This window comes from Sardina pilchardus, chromosome 20 (genome assembly GCF_963854185.1).
Source record: "Sardina pilchardus chromosome 20, fSarPil1.1, whole genome shotgun sequence".
In the NCBI taxonomy this organism is placed as follows: Eukaryota; Metazoa; Chordata; class Actinopteri; order Clupeiformes; family Clupeidae; genus Sardina; species Sardina pilchardus.
In genome coordinates, this window is record NC_085013.1 from 11,126,321 (window position 1) to 11,141,807 (window position 15,487).

Below are 15,487 nucleotides of genomic sequence, written 5' to 3' on the forward strand. Positions count from 1 at the left end.
CCAACAGACGTTTGTGACAACTTTCTGAAATGGAGACCACAGGAATCCAAGGTTTAGTAGGACTACTCTTGTAAACACACCAGGCATCGATAATCAAAAATGTTCAAATCAATAAAAGATACTGTCAAACTGAGATTGTTTGAGCTTATTTTTGAAGACAGACTAAACTAAACTACAGCTCTTCCTACAGACCAGTACAACAGCCATATTTGATCAATGTGTATTTTGATACTGACTTGAATAAATGCATGTGTTTTTTTAATGTGTTGAATAAAAGGACACGGTTAATTAAATACAATGATGCAAATATTATGAACAATCAAGTTGCATACATCCAAAATATATATGTATACATACATATACAATTAATGAGTACAGTTTATTACAGTACATGTATAATTAAGTTGGATATAAGAGACCACAATAAAAAACATTTCCCCCTGGAATTAAATATGTCATTTCACCTTGTACCTTGTGTCAAACTTGACAACAAACAAATAAATACAGTACAGTTATCAGCTGATATAAGCATGAAGATTGCATCATCTCAAGACCACATCATATGTATACAAAAGGGATGTCACATGAACACTAACTGGAATGTTAAATATCATAAAATTCCATGATTTTCAGTGATTTAAGAAATATGACTCTAAACTCTAAGAATCCAGTTTAGTGATTAAGGAGAGTGATAAAAATAGAGAAAGTGCTTAGTTAATCCCTTGATAAATGAAATTCCCCAGCATCACACGTATACAAAACACATATCTGAGTTGTTTATGAAGTATTCATTGAGAATAATTTAGAGCTATATTATGACCATATGCCATATACATGTAGTATATTTAATAGTCAACTGTAAAACCTTATGCATGTACACTTTGTGAGATACTGTTCTAGTTATATGTATTTGAAACGGGTATGACAACACTATTCCCATAAAGATGCAATGCTCAGGTAGATGTTGGCTACTTGTGTGTCCAGTTGCAGTAGGGACTGAGGTCAGCTGAGTGCAGAGGCGTTGACCACCATCTTTCAATTTGAAAAAGTCAAGAAATAAATCAACGGCCCAGGCCTCTCACTCAGTCAGTTGTGTGATATCAGCTGGTTACTTCACCCTCCCAGTCCCAGGCTGAAAGCTGGCTACACAAAATATAAATCCCAACAGCAGCATTATACTGGTTGATTGACATAAAAAACTCAATCATAAAGCATTGTCATAATGTTACAATATCTGCTTTTTTAGACCAAGCAATAAACTCAAATACTGTTAGTTTTCTCTCCTACAGAAAGTTTTGAATAAAGGGTCTTGCACAACACTGAGAAAAAGTACAGCGTAAAGTATGAAACAAGAACTGCATCACGTAGCAATCCGCAATAGTAGCTGTATCACTTAAATCTTTAAAAAAGCTACCAGTGCAAACAGAGTTGCATTAAGACCTCATGTCTCTCAGACTCAAGCTATTCTAATCAAGTGCATCAACACAATACAGTATACAACCATCTCTTTTAATACTCTGATGTAGGGGAAGCATACTTATTAAGCTCACAGACCAAATGACACATTGTTTTTTTAATTAAAATGAAAATAAATGCTGTGAAATCTAATATTGTTTTATTGAGATTTGTTTCATGACTATTTGTGTGTTTGTCTTATAGATAGAAATCTGTCTACCCTTCAGTATAATGGCAACAGTAATGTAGTGGATATATAAGGTAATAGACACGGTTGGACTCGGAAGATACCAAAGACAGGCATCCCCAGCCCCGCCTTTTCATTTCATTCTTAATAGTGAAAACTGTTATTTTATGGTACATTATTCAGATGAACCATTTTGACTAAGCTAAGTAAGGAGGAAAATGGGTGTGCTCAATAGGTACGCTTCCCCTAAACAGTATAGGGCAAACAGTATAGCAAAGGCACAAACATCAGTCATTCTTGTAAATGTACCAAAACTGAATCCAATCTAACATTATTTAAGTAACCTACAAACCTCCTCTCTTAGTAGGGACTTTGAATTGATTAAATCCCAATATTGCCATAGCCTTTCAATAATGAAATGACTTACAAACAGATTTATCAAATGTAGGCATGTGTGTTTATGCGTGTATGTACTGTAAGTGAGTATGACTGCATGTGTTCTATGAATTATGTGCAAGGACAAGCAAGGTAGTTTGCATAAGTTTTTTTTTTTCTTTTTGCCACATATTGCACCTAAAATTCCATCAAAGAATTTATCCCATTCTCCCTCTCCTTTTTTCCCAACTGACTTCCATCTATCCACCTGTCTCAACCTCATATCCCTTCACCAACCCCCACCCCCCAAATCCCTTTTCCCTCTTTCCCTGTATCTACCTTCTTCTGATTGTTCTGTGTGACAGCAGTGCAGCTCAGCTCTTAGCAGACTTCTCCTCCGCAGTGATCCTGAGAGAGGCGATGGCTTCAGTGCAGGTCTGGACGCTCTCCTCTGATTGGGCCTCGCCGCTGCTACTCGGGGCAGCCTCCCTGTCTCTCCTGTCGGAGTCCTGAGGGCTGAGGGCTGTCGCCCCCTGCTGCCCCGGAGGCTCCATTTCTAGATCATTCATGGGGGCGCTCGGTGGGCTGGCACCGCTCTCCTCCGCCACCGGGCTTTGTTGGGGCGAGCTCGAGGGGTGAGGCGTCGCGGCAGCCGGGGCCCGGGCAGGCAGCATCTGGATGCCCCCCACTGGCATCAGGGGCAGAGGCCGAGCCTGCTGCTGGGAGTGCAGGGGCAGGTGGCTGAAGAGGTCAGCGTGACCGCCGGAGAGCTGGCCTCTGATGGGCGTGTCTCCACTGGGGAGGTGGAGGGGCTGTAGAGTGCTGTGTTTATGTGCCTAGGAGACAGGAAAAAAACATTGATAATAGCAACATTATTGTGTATAGTGTTTTTTAACTTCCAGCTAAAATAAAATCTCTTTGTTCATCTCTTTGTTTATATTCAGCTTGACTACTGATTTTATTGTCTGGATTTAACTAATGACTTTTCAGACAAACACTGTGTCTTTGAGAGTATTTGAAGAGCTGCATTCAACTCCAACCAATATGAAGAATGTCACATACCTCAATGCCAGAATGTGAGAGCAGAGTAGCGGACCGTCCGTGAGGGCTTGTGTCCAGTCTCGCGCCTCTTCCCTGTTCCCACGGCGCCCTGCTGTGCTGGGATCCCCGGCGCGGGGACACGGCCCTGAGCATGCCCCGCTGGCGTCCCCTGGGAGACAGCTCGCGCCTCATCGCCCCTTCGTGCCCAGGAGACAGTGCCCTGCACAGAGACCCCGGGGACAGGTGCTGGAGCGGCGACGAATCCCTTCCAAAACACACGTCTCTTTTGGGGGAGACAGCCCTTAATGAGGTTGAATCGGCCCTCGGCGACAGGCCTCCTTGTGGCGAGCAGTCCCCCCTTCCTCTGGGAGACGGGCTTCGGTGAGGTGTTAAAGCCAGGCTCCGCTGGGGGGTCAGAGACACGTCTCGGGGTAATGACAGCAGATACGAGGTGTTGGAGTGGAAGGACATGGAGCCGTGACGGGAGGACATGGCTACGCTGTCGTCGTCCCCAGGCCTCTGCTCGCTCAAGCGAGACTGCAGCTCGCTTGCCGCCTCCCCTCCTTGTCGGATGTGGGCGTCTCTCTCCCTGCTGCAGGCCGACGGGTGGACCTGGATGCTGGGAAGCTGGGAGAGGTAGCTGGGGAAATGCGGGGAGTTGATGGCGCATGGCAAGGGACTGGTGCTTCTTGAACGAGTTCTCGGAGTGGAACCATCTTCGTCGTCGTCATCATCATCATCCTCATCTATCTCATCTCCGTCATCATCAGCACCATCAGAGTCATCCACATCGGAAAACTGATGCTTGATCGCAGAACCCATTGACCTTGATTTACCTGTTGCCCTCAAGATGTCCTCTGAATTGTCTGAAATAATGCAGATGAAGAACCCAATAAGAATGACATACAAAAGAAACAGCAGTTTACATTTAATCGCCACAATGTCACTGCAGTAAACATTCTTGTATTACATGTGCTGCTTTTAGAACATCTGTGAAGAAAACCAAAAGCCTCATCATCAATATTTATAAGAAGATTAGCCAGGCTGCTAAAGCTTGTAGCCTACACTGTCTGTGTTCAGCTTACCAGCGTCATCTATGCTGTCTATTGATGTGAAGGATACCCCAAGCTCCAGACATTTCTTCATATGGGCTTTGGACTTCATGTGTTTGGTGAGGTTTCCTAAAAAGTATTTAGAACAGTTATTAAACCATCAGCTGCTTTTTAAAGGTTTAGATCAACATATATTTACCTCATATACAGTGTGGGTGCTTCTATTGGAATTCATGGTTGTACACACTGATAAAAATCAATGTTATGAAAAGCTTACCTTTAGTTTTAAAGGCGAAATGACAGGATTTGCACTCATACGGTCTGATGTCTGTATGAGTGCGAATGTGTTTCTTCAGCATGCTAGGTTTCTTACAACGAATCCCACACTCCTCACAGATATACTTTCCCCGGCCACGACCTCGAACATACACGTAGTCTTCAGTGGACTTAAATCTGAATGAGATAATAGCCAATCATTTATATTAGACCGTGTGAAAGAATGAGAGAGAACTAATGAGATTTTTAATATACCAAACATTGGTTATGACTTGCTGTCAACCAAATTAAATTACATCTGGAGTTTCATAAATCAGAAAGAGAAGATGAAAGGTCACTCACCCTCCCTCAAATATTTTGATACGGGTTGGTTCAGGTTGCTTTGGTGGTGTCTCCTCCTTGTGATCCTCCATCACGTTTTTATTACCAGATCTGATTCCCTTCACAGCCCGCTTGTATGTCATCATCTCCTCCTCTCCAAGGTCTGGCTTTCCCTGGAGCTTGAATATAAGAGTACTTGTAGTAAGCACCCTCAAGTAAGTGTCAAATATCAAATGGACTACAGCTAAAATATTAATTTATACAGGAAAAAAGACATAGTTTGTATGGGGAATTATTGCTTACCTCTCCAAATCTTTGCTTCCAGAGGAGAGAAGACACAAGTATTCCAGGTTGATAGGCTGCTGCAATGGTGTAAATATCAGAGTGCTTTTTCTGCTTGGTGTGAAGAAGAGCCAATGTTGTTTTGGTTGCCAGATTGGGTGGGTTTGGGTCAAAGGATCTGACGCACCATGTGGCATATACTGAAAACAGTGGAGCAGCCAGGGCACTGTTTGGCTTGGTAGAATGGAGGTAGCACCAACTCACACATGTTGTTGTGTGAAGACTTGGAAACTTTGAGAAGAGTTGCGCGTTGGCAAAATCAGCAAGCAGCATAGCAGCACCAAATCCGTGGCTGGCAATCAGTTTCTGCACATCGCTCACCTCCTGGCCCAAACTGATAGCGAGAGTTGTATCAGACGGCGGTCTGGAATCTTGTTCAGGTTCATCAACATCTATGTTTTGTGGAGATTCTGTTCCACCATCAGAAGAATAGCGGAACTTGAGTGGTGATATCATGGGCTTGTCTTGCAGTTGGGATTGTATATCAGACATAGAAGAACTGGATATATCTGACAAGGATGGAGATATTCCTCTTTGTGTTCTCTCCTCCTTAATTGTATCCTTATGCTGTGATATATCAGGATTTCCAAGTTCCACGGCACTCAACTCTGCTACAATTTGACCATACATCTTCTCCTCTTTGACTCGCTTCTGTTGTTTTGATTCCATAAAGAGGTCTATGCTGCTGGCGGGAGAAAGCATGCGTTTCACTCTTCCACCGCTAGGAGCCTCAGTGGTTGAGATAGTTTTGGAGGTCAAGGACAGAGGTATGCCTGTCTTAAGTCTGGCTGGAGATAGCTCTGGGTTGTACAGAAGTCCACTAGGTTGTCCAGAGACCTGAGTTATGTCAAACCCAATCCCTTGCATCATAGCAATACTGGCTAAAGAGCCCTGAGAGGCAGCACCACAAAACACCAGTGAAGAGCCGATGTTCCTTGTTTGGCTGTCAAAAATCTGAGACAAACTGGAGTAGGTGATGCTTCCATGGGATGGCACCTGCATTTGAATTCTTACAGGAACCAGCGAGGCAGAGGGTGACTGGAGGGATTGGAGGTTTGGAGGTACAGGTGCTAGATGTGCCTCTGATGATACATGAGTGGCTGATGTGACCCTCTTTAGACTCTTGGACAAGTCTTCTGTTGGTGACTTTGCATCCATTGGAGTTTTAGCTTGTGAATAAACACTCTCCTTTGACTGCAGGTGGAGTTGTCTGGTCTGAAGATCTTGTAACTGATGCCATGGAAGAATGTGGAGGGGATCAGGTTTCCAGAAGTGCCCTGATGTTGCTGGCAGGAGCGAGGCCAAATTTCTTGGAATAAAAGAGTATGGTATGGTCTCATGGCCATGTAAGAGTTGCTTGTCGGGAGATGGTGTTCCAGTCTGCATCTCAACTGCTCCTTCAGGGCTGCTGGCTTGAATATAGCCTGGGTGCTCTAGGTCTGTGGAGATCTTACTCGACCTAGTTGCAGAGGAATCTGAGACAGAACTTGGATTATGATACATGGACTCTGAATCTTGTTTGGCAGAAATATCAACACTTTTCTCTTGTGTCGATGTCTCTGGGTCAACACTCAATGATGCCTGTCTCACCAGGTAACCTCTTCTGCGTTGTTTTACCCCACTGGCATAGGACTCGCCCTGTCTGGACCTGGATGTAGGGGAGAGACTTCCATAGTCAAAAGACTTGCTTCGTAAATCTGGCAGTTCAGCTGCTGAGATAAACGGAGCCTGTTCTGAAGCAGATCGCCTCATCTCCTTCTGCCGGTGTTCACCAGGTATGGAAAGAGTGTGTCCACTTCCTGGCACGGACAAGAACTCCAAAGGTTTGCCATACTCATCTAATTTTGTCACTGGTGCTGAAACAAGGCCCTCGTCTCTATCAAGAGACAATGAGAAGCTTGAGCTGTGAGACAAGTTGCTGTCTTGACTTGGACTCCTGGAGAGACTCGTACAGGCAGATTCAAAACTTGAGTCGCCCGAAGAGTATTCAAGGTCTGCTAATCGTATTCTTTTCTTTTTTGGTGGTAGCTTCTCCACTGGAAACTGAGACAACGTTTCACTTCTTTGGGGCCACTGAAACTCCTCTACAGGCTTGTCACGGTGCTTGACCTGGACCTCAGCGGGCTTTGGAGATCTGTCTGGTTCTTCTGTCACCCTGATTTCAGGAACTTGGATACTAGGTTGACCAGTTAATTTGCGTGGTTCAGATCCTGGCTGTGATGACTTAATGTCCTTGAACTGACTTGAACTGAACGGAACATTCATCTGTGTCTCTCTTTTTATAGTTTTTACATCACTTTGTTCTGCCATTGTTTGTGGACTTTTGTCCCTGGGATGAGATTCACTTTCACCATGCCTTTCTATGGAGCCCATTCTGCTAACAGAGTTTGTATGCTGAATTACAGAGATAACATTACTTTGACTCACATTCTGCTTTGATTCACATTCAGCTGAAAGGTCAACCATCTCTACAGATTTGACAAATTGGCTTGAAGAATCCTCCTCTTCCATGACACCTTTTTGCTTTCTACGCTTTCTTGTGGCAGGGTCTGTCACATAGGCGTGATGGGTCAAGAAATGTTCAGCTTCAGGTGAAATGTCTGTCCCTGCTTTTGTGCTGTCCACATGGCTCTCATGTGAGGGCATCTCAAAAGCTGCTTGCCGCATAAGCCTCCTCATCCCTCCTTGGCCAGGATACATTCCGTCAACAGTCATTCTTTCATCAAAAGAATTACTGGTTCGAAGACCAGGTGGAACACTGAGATCTGTTGCAGTTGATGTTGGCAGGGAGTTGCTCCGTATGAGGGAAGCTGCATCTGAAGGAGCTTCGAGCTGATAGGATGTGGTCATTTGATCTGATTTTGGAGATTCATGGCCTTCATGCGGCCAATTTGACTCCAATTTGATTAATCCAGCCAAGTCCTTCTTGCATGTGGATATGTGAATGCTCTCCTCCGGTATCTTACTCTTGCCTGGCTTGACCATAAAACTTGATCTGCTGTCATTTGTGTCTGTCATGCACGTTTGAACCGTGATTGATTGTCTTGGCTTGGGAGAGGGTCGATAGCACTTCCCAAACATAATCTCTTGGTACGATTTGACATTTGTGCATGGTGGACTGACTTGCTGCTCTGCACTCTCTGAGCGAGAGAAATAGCCAGAGTCTGTACTCCCTTTACTGCTGGAGCTAGGGAGAGACAGAGAGTGCTCAGAGTCTTGGCTTCTTTTCTCAGAGAGACGGAGAGCAAGTTTCTGCTTGATGGTGCAGGACTCCACGGCCTGCTCAACCTCAGTTATAGATGGAGTAGCTCTCATTTCCCTGAACCGGGACAGAGACACCTTTCCTGACTCTGACATGATTTCTTTTCTGGTGGCACTTGGCGTGGTCACCTTCACAGACGGTATGCCAGGTGACTCTTTAGTCCACTTCCCTTCAGTGCCCTCAAATGAGCTCACACAGTCCAGAAACAAATCTTCAGAGCCCTCCTCGTCTGTGTCTGTAGTCTGTTCAGCATCCGACTGCATCTCCCCTTCCGCTGCCAGAAGCTCTTGATCCATGCCGGAGGGATGTGCGTCCTTCTCTGACAGTGCCAGCAAGCCAGCTTTAACGGCATGTGTGTGAGACTTTCTGTGTTTGTACAAATTGCTCTTAGTCTTAAAGGAGAACCCACATGGGACACATGGGTAGGGCCTCTCACCAGTGTGAGAGCGAATGTGCTTTTTCAGGACACTAGGCTTGGCGCAGGCTCTCCCACAGTAGTGGCAGATGTACTTTCCGGGTTTCTTTCCAGGTTTTTGCTCCCTTTTGTTCAGCCCTTCTGCAAGCTGACCGATTCCCAGTTGATAGAGCTGCCTCGACGTGGCTGAGAAACCAGCCATCTTCTTTCTGAAATGGACTCGACTCTGCTCGCAGGGTTGAGAAGCCATGAGGTTCCTTGAAGTGAATGACTGTGGCTGACTGACAAAAGGCCATGACTGCGTCGCCCCACAAGAGGCGGCATCGCCGCCGTCACCAGACTTGGGTGATGATGAAAGGTGATAGTGGCCACTAGTGTTGGGAACCTGCAACTGCTGGATTTCTAGTGGTGGTGACGTTCCAGAGGTAGGCGTGTCTGGTGAGCCTTTGACAATGCTGCCCCCTTGCTTTGCCTCACACTGAAGAGTCTTTTCTTTAACATTTACACTGGTGTGAGTTCTGCCTCTACAGGAGGCCTGGGGGTTTTGCTCTGCAGTGTCCTTTGAGCACCTCAAGCTATCAGTGCCCTCAAGTGACTCCATGACATCAATGCCAGTTTCTGTCTGATTAGTTAAAGCTGTGTCCTTTACATTGCTTAAGCACTTGTTAAGGAGATGTTAAAACAATCTCCTCCCTCAAATCCAACATCACATTCAGCCCGGTAGAAGGATGTGCCTTTTTTTGTTATTGTCTATTCATTTGAGGATTACTTCTTCTCCAGTGTCCTCAGTACAACAGCATGTTTGTTCAGTAATGCTGTTGAAATGAAGCTGAAAAGTATCAGCTATTTTCAGTGTTTGGCATTTTTATATGGAGAAGGAATAGGTTCTGTCTGTATCCTCCTCTGTCTCCCTCTATGAGCTGAGACCTAAAGATAGAATTAAAAGAAAAGTAAAGTTACGATCCAACTCAATGAAAGACATGTTTCAAAAACAAATGCAATACAAATGGATTTTCTTAGGTACATTATCACATATTTTAAAAAAGGATAAAAAAAGTCAAGCTCTTTTCTGTTATGTGTGGTTTGCTAGTTATCAGTTAATAGGGGAATGATTTTAAAATCACATTTGAGAATAAAAGTGCTTTTCTTTTTTAGGACTGAAGAGGAAAATGACAAGTCTGCCTTTGTGTCCTCTTCTTAGACACCAGCTGTTCCAGTAAAGATGGCTGTGGCAGAATCTGTCTGAGGAACTAGTCATATTTTTCAAAATTATGTTTTTCTCATTCACCACTTATATTGTGGAATCTCAGATGGAAGATTACGGCCCTATGCTACATCAGGCAGAATTCATTCAAGGCAAATAGGTACAAGTACCATAGTCAACAAGCTGTGTATAAATATAAAATGAAAAGTAATGAAAAGGACCATCACATTATTCAATAATATTGACATTTGCATTACCAAACCCCTCTCAGGCCTAGTAGAGGAAGCCACATTTTCTCTGTAGTGTAGCTATATGGCTGCAGTCTTATGAGAGTTTTCATATTTCAGTAAAACCATGATGACATTACTCTGCTATCTGTCTGGCTAGGACTTGTTCTGGGACATGACACGTTGCAAATGACACAACCCAACAGGTGCAGCGCCTCTGACGGCATTCTCACACCCTCTGGGAGGCTTCGCAAGGCATTCATTTCCAATGAAGAGAAATGTCTCAATGTAGTTAGGCTGCATCAACCTCCACTGGCAACATAGCGTCAACAGTGCATATAATATCAGCCTTTCAATGTGAAATATTTTCTATTATTTATGGGTATGGGAATGGATATATTAAAGATGCAGTCTTTGATCTGGTTTTGGGAATGGTTGTTGATACTGGAGCTCGACAGCCAATCATATTACACCCCTCCCTTTTCTGCCCCTGAAGCACCATGTTGATTGGCTAGGATTGCAAATGGCTCGCTCCGAGCCACTGTGGGTTTCCCATACAGAACGAGGACTGTGTATGATCAGTTTTTGAGGGTAAACACTGGCAAGACTCACAGAATATGCCTTTAATGGTGATAAGGAAATAAGCTTGATGGAATATTTTAATATTTCTAATATTAAATATTACAACTAATACTAATAATCTGTTTTGAAATATAGTTGTAGTTGAAGATTTTTTACATTTATTCTTCCAGGTGATTCTTCCATGGTTTTGGCAAACTATCAAACTGCAAAACTTTATCCAATAAACCCATCACCCTACCCAATAACTCCAACATTTCATTTAATCAAAGAAGGGACTGGTTATTTGAGCTAAATAGCCAGTTGAGGAGTGGCTTAGTGGCAACACGTTAGAACAATTCGATTGTGAAATAAATTACTAATTTGTAATGTTAGGGAAGGAAATTAAAAAAAACATTCATGTTAGCCTGGATTATAAATCATTAACTATGAAGTCAAAACACAAACAATGACTATATGCTTAGACTGTTTGCCATTACATAATATGCATTATAGCATACCAATGCTAAGTACTGATTCACAGTTCTATATTAGGACCTACTAGATTCCCTCCAAAATACTGTGGAAGAAAAAAAAAGAACATTCTGCCACAACATCGAAAACAGGGTCTATTCTCTGTAATGCCAAAGAGGAAAGAAACTGGAGCCATGTTGGCATCTGTGCTGGAAACACACATGCTTCTGAGGATAACCCAGGTGCAGTAATGGCTGCTGATGGGCTGATGAAAATGTCATATGGGACAGGGAGCTAAGCCCCTGCAACAGACTCACCCGCAGCACGGAGCACCGGGAAGGAACCGTTCATGGAGAGGAAAGTGTCGGTAACTGGTGAGTCATGGGGGTCAGGTGAGCCTCTTGAACTGGCTGGCTGAGAGAACACCCAGGGACAAAAACAAGTTATTAGCACACGCTGAGGGAGGGGGCTGTCTACCAGTCACTTTTGACACTTGTTTACCAGCCATTTTCATATAGAATAATTCACAGTATTGAGAAGACCCATCTGGCATCCCGTCAGTGACTCAGCTGTGAAACTAGATTATTCATAGGCACTGTTGCCGAAGCCATGTTTGACATTCTCTTTTTTTTGGAATCACTTAAGTTATTCATAATATGCCCACAAAAAACTGCTACAGGATACTAATGCCAGCAGCTTATGGTTCCTATCCGACTGTGTCATGAACCCTGTATTGAATCTGGGATTAAACGTTCTGGGGAACTGATCCGTTCACTATTCTATTCATGGATCCTTCTGTATTCTTTTCGTTCTCACAGCGAATCTCCCTCTGCTTGAGGGCCTTGCCGTCTCCTAGACTGGGGGGTGTGTGTGGGGAGTGGGGGGGGATCCGTTACTTGTGCTTCCGGGAGCTTGTTTTCTCATCCAAACACCAGCGCTGTGAGAGGATCGATACGGTGTAGGATGCCCGTGCAGAGCTGTGGTTCTGACATTGACTCCCAGGACAAACCACTCAGGGTGACTCTGCAAGGCTCCGGTGAAAGACCCCTCTACTTTATTATCATGTCATGGTTAAACGTGGGATAGCAAGGGAGGCCAGGGAGGCACTTCCCCAAGAGATGCTGTTTATTCAGGTCTCTCCAGGTCTTGGCTCTGGAACACCCACTTCTCTCTCTCTCTCTCTCTCTCTCTCTTATAGTCATGCGAAATGGATGGACCGCTTCTTATGTAGAGTTGCTATGGATACTGAGATAACTTGTACTTATTCATATCCCCTAGCTATGCGCTATTGACTCTATGAGAGAATGGACAGTTATATGAGGGAAGTATGGACAACCCTTGGTCCCTCCATCCCACACATGGGTGATTCATATCATATCACATCCCTGCTATAGTATGATAATTATTATCTCTATCTAAGAGATAATATTTGATCCAAATGATGACATTCACTAGGATGTTTTTGTCAGTTTAAAGAGTAAAACAGCTCATAATGTTACTTTGCTGGATGCTTTGACAAATCTTCCTGGAAAATGTTTGCTTTGTACAGCGAAATCGCATCCAGGAACATGCCGATTTGGTTGAGTTTTGGTTGAATGTTACAATAAACGTGTATGAAGTCATTTCATTTGTATGAGCTCTCTCACCAAATATGTCAGACATTGGCAGACTACCTTAATACTGTCTTGGAAGCAAAATTATTGCTGCTCCAACAGTGAAAAGATTAATGCCTTAAACACGAGGAGATAATTTAAACTTTGAGGAAATTGCCCTTGCATTTCCCCCCTTCAGGGCAAGACCCTCACATTAAAAACCTGCATGAAGACAGCTTCATGGCACTTTCCTTTCCTCTCGCCAAAGCAGATCCTTCTGACACTGGGCAAAAGCAGATGATGTTGTCAGAATTTTAGAAATGAATCCAGCATTAGCTGGAAAATCACATGTCCCCATGGTTCCATCATACTTAAGGTTGATATTTTAGTCCAGGGAAACTGCAGAGCTGCCTAGGAGACTGAATCATTTCCATCCCCTCCGTAGCAAAGACTGTACGGCTTTAACAAGGGTGTTATCTGGTTCAGACCTCTCCGCACTTGCTTAATTAGGACATTCAGATATGCTCCTGACATTACATCAAGGAAGGGAAAAGCAATGAAATGGTTGCATAATACAGCCATAGTCTCTAGCGAATTAAAAGTTTAAAGTGATATTACCCGGGTGAAACTGAAACAATATGAGTGGGAACCTGAGGGGTGACTGGAGTCTTGATATTCTTCGCTGTGCTTTGTATGCTTTGTGTGCTTTGCGTGTGTGTGTGTATGCGTACATGTGTTCACATTTGTGTTTGATGTAATGGCAGCAAGTGTATGGGGTGTATGCAGTTGTGTCTGTGTAAAGGGGGGTGGGGGTACAATATCCTCTGTTACAGTAAGTCAGCTCAGCTGTGTTTGGAATATGTGTGTGGTGCACACGTGAGTGGGGTGTGTGTAAACGTGGTTGGGGTGGAGATATCTGTGTGTGTGTGTGTGTGTGTGTGTGTGTGTGTGTGTGTGTGTGTGTTACGGTAAGTGAGCACTGTTTGGAGTGTGAGATCTGGGTGATGGGGTGATAGAATGTGAATGTGGTGGGAGAACTTGGCTGGGGGGGTCCTTTCAAGGTCATTCAGATCTCACTGCCGGGTTTCCCCCTGAATGAGTGCTATTAATACAAACAAACAGGCACAGCGCATCCACAGAGATGCTCGGAAAAACCACACACACACACACACACACACACACACACACACACACACACACATACACACACGCACACAAGGCTGAGATGGAACAGGGATCGAGCCACAGCTTAAAAATACACCCACTGTCATATGAGCACTTCACTAAATCCACATCTTGACCACTGGAACATCCTTTAAAAATCTCTTTGTCTCTGCAAATTCTGCCTCTTCCATTTTAGTCTCAACAGTGAAAGAGAAGCTGGGGTCTGACAATCTTGACAAAAAGTTAAATCACTGTAAAGGAACTAGCATCTTAAGGCCAAGCTCCCCGCTGCAGCATCTGTGTCAAGCTATGGAGGAGATCAGAGAATATCCCCCGACTTGAGTGGATAACTATTCATTACATCATTCTTGCAACATATACTGTACACAGACACACACATACACACTCTCTCGCACACACAGACACTAACACGGATATATACACAAGCAAAGGCACAACACATACATACCCACTAACTACACCACTGACAGACTGACACTTCCTGACCCACTCGTTTTTCCCTCAAGCTACAGAGCTACAGAAACAGCTCAGCCTCGAAACCCCTGAGGCAGAAACACGGCAGCCCTTCGCGCTAACACCGTACATCACAGCTCGCAGAAGGAGCTGCTCGCGCTGACATGAGACTCACTTTAACGTGCAACGAACCACCATCTGGAAAGCACATCAACGGCCACAGACATCAATGACATTTAACATCATCCACTCAACTGACCTGCCATTCAGACAGCCTCCAATTCAGCACATCTGGCCAGATTTCAGTTATATTCCTTATCACCCTGTAGTCACGGCTGACCTCTCGACAGGGTCAAGGGGAAAAAGCCAAACGATCGTGGTGAAGCGAATGTCTTGCCGTCTGCGCGCACAGCACAAGACCCACTGATGTAAGTGAGTCACCACAGAAAATACCTCACAGAGACGCGTATCCAGGAACAAAAATAGCAGCGGGGCCCAGAGAAGGATTATGCAACAGCCCACGATAGGGCTCTTCTGCAGTGCAGCTCAGCGCGGCAGGCTGTCTGAGCGCGCGGCTTCTATCCGCCGGAGAGCCCTTTGCCGCTGAGCGGGAAGGTCTGCTCGCTGTTTAAGGAAAATGAAACACTGATCCCACGTCGACGACTGTTCAGGGGGGATTATTTAGACTAGGATGGTTGTAGCTGAGCTGCCGTCTCCAGTTTATAATCTCCCCTTCCTCTCTGACAGAACACCGGGAGGAATGACTCGCTCTGTTTCATCTGAGGGGTAGTGCAGAGTACTACTGCTGTAGAATGTCCCCGCGCGCACGCATACAGGCTTAAATTAGGGCAGCGGTCTCCGTGGAGAGATTCCGCCAGGAGGATCGCACTGGCCTTCCTCATTTCTGCATGGCACACGCTGACCTGATTGACAGCCGCCCTGTGCGTGGTCATCTCGCTGTCAGCACACCCTAAGGCCACAACATCCTCCATAATATACACCACAGGGGAAAACGGCAAGCCTCACATATGGTGTGGAAATACAGGACCACTCAAATGAATAAAAATA

At 44.6% G+C, this 15,487-nt stretch overlaps 1 protein-coding gene and 1 long non-coding RNA gene across 2 annotated transcripts; both read right to left on the minus strand.

The window, feature by feature from the left end:
• Positions 1 to 241: 241 nt before the first annotated feature.
• Positions 242 to 8,976, minus strand: hivep2b (HIVEP zinc finger 2b). Its single transcript, XM_062523483.1, has 7 exons — positions 8,173 to 8,976; positions 5,011 to 7,443; positions 4,729 to 4,886; positions 4,388 to 4,563; positions 4,144 to 4,239; positions 3,080 to 3,924; positions 242 to 2,853 (listed from the first exon to the last, which is right to left on the minus strand). Exons 1-7 carry the CDS (start codon positions 8,974 to 8,976, stop codon positions 2,392 to 2,394), a joined length of 4,974 nt encoding a protein of 1,657 aa, XP_062379467.1. The 3' UTR covers positions 242 to 2,391.
• A 147-nt stretch (positions 8,977 to 9,123) lies between these two features.
• Positions 9,124 to 14,828, minus strand: LOC134067830 (uncharacterized). The gene is made up of 3 exons (XR_009936570.1): positions 14,679 to 14,828; positions 11,507 to 11,603; positions 9,124 to 9,653 (listed from the first exon to the last, which is right to left on the minus strand). It is a non-coding gene; the product is annotated as an uncharacterized LOC134067830 (long non-coding RNA).
• Between the last annotated feature and the right edge of the window lie 659 nt (positions 14,829 to 15,487).